At 26.4% G+C, this 7,845-nt stretch overlaps 1 protein-coding gene across 1 annotated transcript; it reads left to right on the plus strand.

Annotated features, from left to right (window-relative positions):
- Nucleotides 1–4,370: 4,370 nt before the first annotated feature.
- On the plus strand, nt 4,371–7,845 carry LOC149061597 (uncharacterized). Its single transcript, XM_089215046.1, has 7 exons — nt 4,371–4,419; nt 4,486–4,579; nt 4,931–5,132; nt 6,260–6,397; nt 6,831–6,923; nt 7,141–7,230; nt 7,687–7,845. The coding sequence occupies exons 1-7, from the start codon at nt 4,371–4,373 to the stop codon at nt 7,843–7,845; spliced, it is 825 nt and encodes a 274-aa protein (XP_089071172.1).

The raw sequence follows: 7,845 nt of genomic DNA on the forward strand, positions 1-7,845 counted from the left end.
AGTTAAGATTTGCCCTGGGAGTTAATGGATACAAGTATCTACGAGATACAAATTACCCTATTCCTGCTTATAGTACATTAACCAAACGGCTTCGTGAATTTAAATTAAAATTTGGTATTTTTCACGATGTACTAGAGTTACTCAAGCATAAAGTTCAATCAATGGACAGTAATGACCGTTTCTGTGTCATGAGTGTTGACGAGATGGCAGTAAGTAAGCAACTTAGTTATGACAAAAATAGTACAGAAACATTTGGATTTATTACCCTTGGTAAACTTCTACTAGTAATTATAAGAGGACTTAAAAACAAATGGAAGCAGGTTATTGGTTGCCATTTAACCGATAGCTCCTTAGATAATCAATCATTTAAACAATTCATTCAACAGTGTATTGAAACTGTTGAATGCTGTGGAATACATGTTTTAACTTTGTCATCTGATATGGGAAACACCAATAGAGCCTTGTGGAGTTCATTAGATGTTAAAATGAAGAAAGATGGCATTCGAAAAAATACATTTGACTTTAACAATCATAATAATATATTAATTATGATGCCTGACATCTGCCATCTTCTGAAGAACTTAAAAAGTTCTTTATTGAAAAATGATATAATTTTACCAAAAGAATATTGTGAAAATGAGGGTCTGTCCTCTCAAGTAGTGAAAGGAAGTTTTGTAGTTCCACTGTGGGAATATGAAATAAATTCAAACAAAGAACTAAGATCATTGCATCACCTAAAGCGAGAAGATATGTGGCCAAGTAATTTTGAGAAAATGCACGTTGGTGCTGCAATTAGATTTTTCTCTTTGAAAACTGCTGCTGCTCTATTGAATTAGCTGTGAAGTAATTATTGTAATGATAATGATATTTTTCTAATTGATTTTTTTTAAAAAAACTGTACAAACTAATGATTCACAATGTGAAAGCAATAATTTATATTCTTCTTTGGACAATTTGTATAACATTCCATCAAAAATATTTATCACATTACATAAAAGTAAATTGATTTCCCAGTTTGAAATATATGAATTGTATCATTTATACCATTTAGGAGGAAGCATTACAAATCATTTATTAGGAGTTGGTTGTAATGATTGTTGTATATTTCTCCAGGATAATTGACCTGATAACCAATTTTATGGTGCAATTAAATTCTTTAGTAACACATTGAATCAGGGAGGATTAAAAGTGCCTTGTACAAATTTATTGTTGCTTATTTTACATTGTGAAATTTTATATAGTAAATATAAAATTTTTATTTTAAGAAATTCATGTACTGAGCTTATAAAAAAAAATTATATCAGATATTGATTTAATTTTCCCATTGTGCTCTAAAGGTTGCAATATGAAACAAAGAATTGTTGAACGTTTTTTTTTGTATACGATCGTATACTGCAGTAAATTTTTCAGTTGACTGTAAAAAAAGGAAGAATATGTATGGTATAGCGTCTGCCAAAAAAAAAAAAGTAGCATAAATATTAAATATTATTTATTCATTATATTCCATGTTATATATTATTACTTGTTTATATATTTGTTTATAATAAGAATGTTATATTATATCAATATTTGTTTATGTTTGCTTATAAAAAAAAATAGACTGATTATACACCTAATAAATTATAATATATGTACCCTATGTATCTGTCTTGTATAGTACTTGTGTTAAAGTATTCAAATACTTTTAAAAGTCAATATCTATATCTGTATTTGAATGCTTTTATAAGACTGAATTTAGTATATTATAATAATCTACACTTGAATTTAAATACATACTATTAAAACAATTTAAAAAAGTATTTTAGTATTTAATATTTAAAAAAAGTAATTCAATACTTTTACTCAAATATTTTACAACACCGCTAAGTTCTAATTACTTATTAAAATCCACCTCATCATAACAAGTAATTTTCTCTTCACTGTTATTGTGTTTGAGAACATCAATTGCTTCATTTAATATATTAAATTTTTTATGAAGTTGTTCATTTTCTTGTCGTAGAGTAAGTAGAAGCTCTTTATTTCTCTCCATATTTAAGTCATTATAGTAAACAAATGTTCCATCTGCATTATCAGTTTGAATATTATTCATCTGAAAAATAGATGTTACCATAAAAGGTAAATTTTATTTCTAATGCAACCTTTTTGGAAATTTCCGTAACTTAAATGGAAATTGTGTTAACCCAACCCCCATACAATTTTTCTGGAATTTTAAGAAAATATTTTGTATGAACTATTTTAAACATTCAAGTGGATCTAATTGTTTGGATGACTTGAACGACATTTTGACTAATATTGGAGATATTTCACCTCCCTTAAATAATGGACATGCACTATTTCCAGAAAAAAACTCCTTTTAAGTTTTCAAATTTAAAAGTTGGAACTGTTGACTACCGAGAGCTATGCTTTCCAGAGAAAAATGCACTTGCCTATGTTTGTGGCTATTTTATTAAAAAAATTATGGAAAGACATAGTTGTGACATGTGTTTAAATTATATTACAAATCAAAACCAATTAGACCAATCACTTTTATTTATATACTTTAAAGCATATACAAATTGTGAAGTTAATTCCACTTTTGGAAAATTAAATGTACCGTCTGATCAGTTTCTGAATTATATAAATAATTTAGATAATATTTTTATAAACAATTTTCCGCTATTAGCAGTAGAAGACAATGTTGGAAAAATACTTAAAAATCTATTAGACAATGTGCCTCTAAATCATCCTTGTCTTAAATTTGATATTGAATTTTTCATAAAACTTTATATCCGTTTAAGAATATTTCATACAATTAAAAACTTAAATAAAACTATGTTATCGACAACTAGAAAAAACCTAAAGTTAGGTATTTTATCCCACCTTTAATGTATAATTTATCATTATGTTTTTATTAATTTCTATATATTATAGTACCTAAAAAAATAAATAGTAACAATAAGTAGGTACTGTCCAAAATTGTATTGTATTTTAATTGTAATATTTGGGCATTATATTATTTTACCTATCATAGGTAACCTATGTATTGATTTATAATTTTTTATTTCTTGATATTTTGTTTATAATTGTGTTCATGTTAGTATACAAATAAATCGTACACAAAGTTTGTATCTTCATTACTCAATGAATTATGTGTTTTATTGTCTAGTCAATTTTTAAAATTCTTTATTTATTAAAGTGGTAATTAAAGACAATTATCAATCATGGTATTAATTGTTTAATATGTTATCTACCAAACTGTGTACCAAGAAGTTTTTACCCGTGAATAGATTTTATTTTCTATATATTACAGAGAAATATATAGTATGATACAGGTACTTATATTAATTTTGTAAGTATATTCATATGATACTATAAAAGTATAAAATACAAATCATTGTTGTAGTAAATTTACAAATACAATTGTAATATTTTTACAAAAACTCAATTTATATTCCCTCTTGGCTCTTACACATGGTCTTACTAGTTACTATAGTATAAGACCTGTAAATCTATAAGCTCCCAAAATTTCAAACGCTATTTGGACCTAAAGTTTGGACCACAGAATAAAACTGGTACTACGCTCGTAACATTTGAAAAACCGCGGTAACTTATAAAGAATATTACTACCGTTTCATGATGGAATTAAATGTTACTAACTTCCTATTGTACCTAAAATAAAATGGCTGACTGATTTCATTTTTGTCCTATGCTGCCAATGTATAACATTTTGTTATCAGTGTCCATTCCGTTTTATTCTGTGCTAGTTGGGAGGATCGTATAGGTATTAAATATTAATTATATTATAAGCAAACCGTGTAAATCCGTGTTACGCATATACGTATAATATAATTATATAAACGTAACATGTTCGTTGTAATTTTTGTTTTTAATTTAATATAAGTTGGAAACAACACTTTACGACATTACCACAATGGTAGAAAAGTGTTGTGTTACCGGTTGCTGTTCCCAACGTGAATATGAATTCGGGACTAAAATTAGTAATTACATAAGTATGTACATTGTTATTCAATACTGAAAAATATTTCTTGTTATTTAATAAATATAACACAAGTGTAATATTTTATATTTTCTATTTACAAATAGGTTTCCTAAACAAAAGGATTTAAGCGACAAATTGGTGGCAGCATTAAATAAAAAGTATTTATTTTACCCATCTATCCATACAAGAATTTGTAGTAGACATTTCAAGATTTCTGATTATACAAGTGCTTAATGAGATATTGTATCAGGCTACTGCCGTTTCTATTGCGACAATAGGTAAACATATAGTAGTTATTTAATTTTCATTACATAGAGTTATTAAGGTTGCTATATTTTATTTACATTAATGAATAGAACTTGAACATAGTTATTGTAAGCATACATCACCAATGACATCAGTTGGAGATGAATTTTTGGATCAGCCTACTGTCTTGTTAGGTAAACATATATTTGAATTGTATTATTACAAACCAATGTAATTTAAAATTTTGAAAATGTTAACAGTACATGAAAAATTGCCAGATATTTACATTGAAGAGGCTTTATCTACAAAAAACGATTTTGAATCGATGCCTACTAAAAGCAGTACTCCTTTAAGGTAACTATTATAATTATAAACAGTTAAAATTAAACTGGTACTTATTATATACTGAGATATGTTCATAGGCGGATATTTTATACTATAACTATGAAAAATGTTTAATACTTTTGGGGTGGGGGGGCTTTCAATCTGTTTTGGCGGGGCTAAGCCCCCTCCCTAATCTCCGCCAATGGATATGTTGCCTATGGGCTTATACTATTGCTAATATAAAATACTGTTTCTGATCATTTCAATGCATTGTTTCTTGAATCCGCACTAGCTAGGACATAGGCACATGAATTATGGTACACATAAATGTATATTTTTTTAGAAAAAGAAAACTGATGCGGTACAGCGGTGATTTTAAAGAAGAAGATTTGGAGACACCTCGAAAAAGAAAATTATTTTGGAATACATATCAGCGTACTCTACTCAAAATAAACATAAAAACATAAAGTTGCTCAAACAGAAAAATCTCCGGCTCCAATTAAAAGTGGATACTTTAAATAATTTGGTTGCTGACTTGCAAAGAAAAAATAAAATATCTGCTAACTGTTCTTATTTGTTAAAGGTATACAGATCATAATATTATACAGTCAGGTTTATGTCTACTCGTATATTATAAATTAATCATTGTTTAGACCAAAGCTGGGTAATAGTATTTTTTAATTTTTAAATGATTTTACAAAATTAAATGTAGATACCTACTGTTTTTTTTCAACTTTGTAATGATTTGGCACTTCCATTGTTCTTGATTTTTAATGAGTCTTTTGTTATATTTTTTTAATAAGTTAATACACACACATATACGATTAGTAGTTGTACAGTAAATATATTTCGAACTTTCGCTACTAATTTAGTTTATACCCAATATGGCTCAAACAAAAAATCTTTGTAATACAAATATTGTTTCTAGAGTATGTATATTAATCAATGTAGATTATAAACCTTTCGTTAACCTACATTACAGTGAAGACAAGAATAGTAATTTAATTTCGAATAATATAGGTAGTAATATAATATTATAATTTATTTTGCATTATAATTATAATAATTTATTTAAAATATCAACAATCATATTAATTAAGGCTCTATAGAACATGGGTATGCTACGCCGACATTTTGCGACTTATTTATTAATATCAACAATGATAAAAATATAAAATAAACGCGGGCATACTTCACGTTATTTTTCTTAGGCCATCGTTCTGTTCTTTTACTTTGTAGTATTGTGTGGTTTATTGTATTGTATGTGCAGCTCAGAGATAAATATATTATTCACTTACATTATTTATCTATTCTTAAACATTTGAACTCCAAATATAGTTATTATGGGAGCATGTACTGCTCCAAATTGTAGTAATTCCTGGAAAAACAAAATTAAATTATTCCGTTTTCCACGAGAATAAACCAGAAAGGACAAATAGATTCAGAATTGTAGACGAGATAACTGGATACCAACAACTCATTCAGAACTATGTGAAGTAATTATGTCTAAAATATAAATATTGAGTAGTTATAAAATGAATAGGTACTATAATATAACAAAGTAGTTAATATTTTGAGTTAGTTAGTAGTTAATTATATATTTTGTAATCTATTCCTGATATAGTACAGTATAGTTAATTGTATTTAGTTAAATTTCTACTTAATAACAATTTATAATCATTATAGTTACCTATATATTTTTGAATTTAGATCCACTTTGAAAAAAGTCAGTTTGAGTTGCATCGCCAAGATGGGATTGTCAAACTTAAACCTAACGCCATACCAACTCTCTTTGATGTGCCAAATCCACCTGCTAGACTTGACACAAATAGGAAATCTGTTTATAAGGTATTTAATATTCATACATATAATTTTTTGACTTTTTTTAATCATTATGCATATTATGATTCATACAAAATATTGACAACTAACTTATAACTTATAACACACTTGGCATGTTATTACATAGGTACCAAAACCTTATACTTTAATATTAAACATTTTATAGAATATTTTGTTAAAAATAAGTTGTGATATTAACAATAGTGACATTTTTATGTTAAATAATAAACATTTGAGTTAATTGTATCTCAAATTTAATAAAAAAAAGTTTATTCTCTCTTATAGGCTAAAATATTATTTTTTTGCAATTTTTGTGGTTTTAACTGTTTAAGTACTTATTAGGTGTTAATTATTTACTGAAAGTTCAGTTTTTCAGATCTCATATTTTATCATCATCAGTACCTACTCCAAATTATAATAGGCAACTCTTATTTTTCAGAATACTGTAATGGAAGTAACTAACATTTCATCCACAAAAACTAATTTGTTGAGTCAACCAGTTGCTTTGGTTAACATAACTCACATTTCTGATGTAAGTAATAAATTATTTTAAATATACTGGTTAAGTAGGTAGGTATGTAAGAATATTTTTTTAGTATGGCTAAAATCATTTTTTCTTATTTTCATTGTCACAACTGCTATAGTACATATCAGTTTTTTTTACTGAAAATTACATTAAAAGTACAGTTTTTCAGATCTTATGTTTTATCATCATCAGTACTTTACAAATTATAATAATTAATTTTTAGAATACTGTAATGGAAACAACTAACATATCAACCACACCAACTATGCCATTGAGTCAATCAGATTGTGTTAAAAAAACTGACAATTCTGTTGTAAGTAATGAACAATTTTAAAAATAGGTACCGCATTACTGCTTAAGTATATTAATCAAAATCAAAAATGATTTCTGTAACTAGAATAAATTTTAAATTAGAATATTTTTTTTAGTGTGGCTAAATTAATTTTTTCCTATTTATATGGTTATAATTTTTATTACTTTTCTTATTATTTTCTGAAAGAAATATTAAGAATTTAGATTTTCAGGTCTTATATTTTATCATTATCACACTCCCAATTGATGTAATGTTAGTTTAAAGTGATACCGAAGTGGTATTTATTAGATACATTTAATTCTTAAATAAATCTATTTTAAGCTAGGTATTTGTTATTTTAAATTAAATAAATAATAGTCATGCATTAGTGTATTATAAATTACTCATTATAAGTTTACTATGTATAAACCGATACCAAATCTGTAATATACAATGTTCATATTTGTTTTGAAATAGAATGATGAAATTGCACGTCTCCAGATGGAAAACACAAATTTAAAAAATATAATTGAAGAAAAAGATGCTACACTACATTCTTTTCTCAATGATGATCAGGTTGCGCTACCAAAAAAACTCCACGAGAATGGTCAAAGGAAACAATCATTAAAGGGTTAA

The sequence above is a fragment of the Diuraphis noxia genome, unplaced genomic scaffold (assembly GCF_037042655.1).
Source record: "Diuraphis noxia isolate RWA-SAM2 unplaced genomic scaffold, SU_Dnox_SAM2 contig0001, whole genome shotgun sequence".
Lineage (NCBI taxonomy): Eukaryota > Metazoa > Arthropoda > Insecta > Hemiptera > Aphididae > Diuraphis > Diuraphis noxia.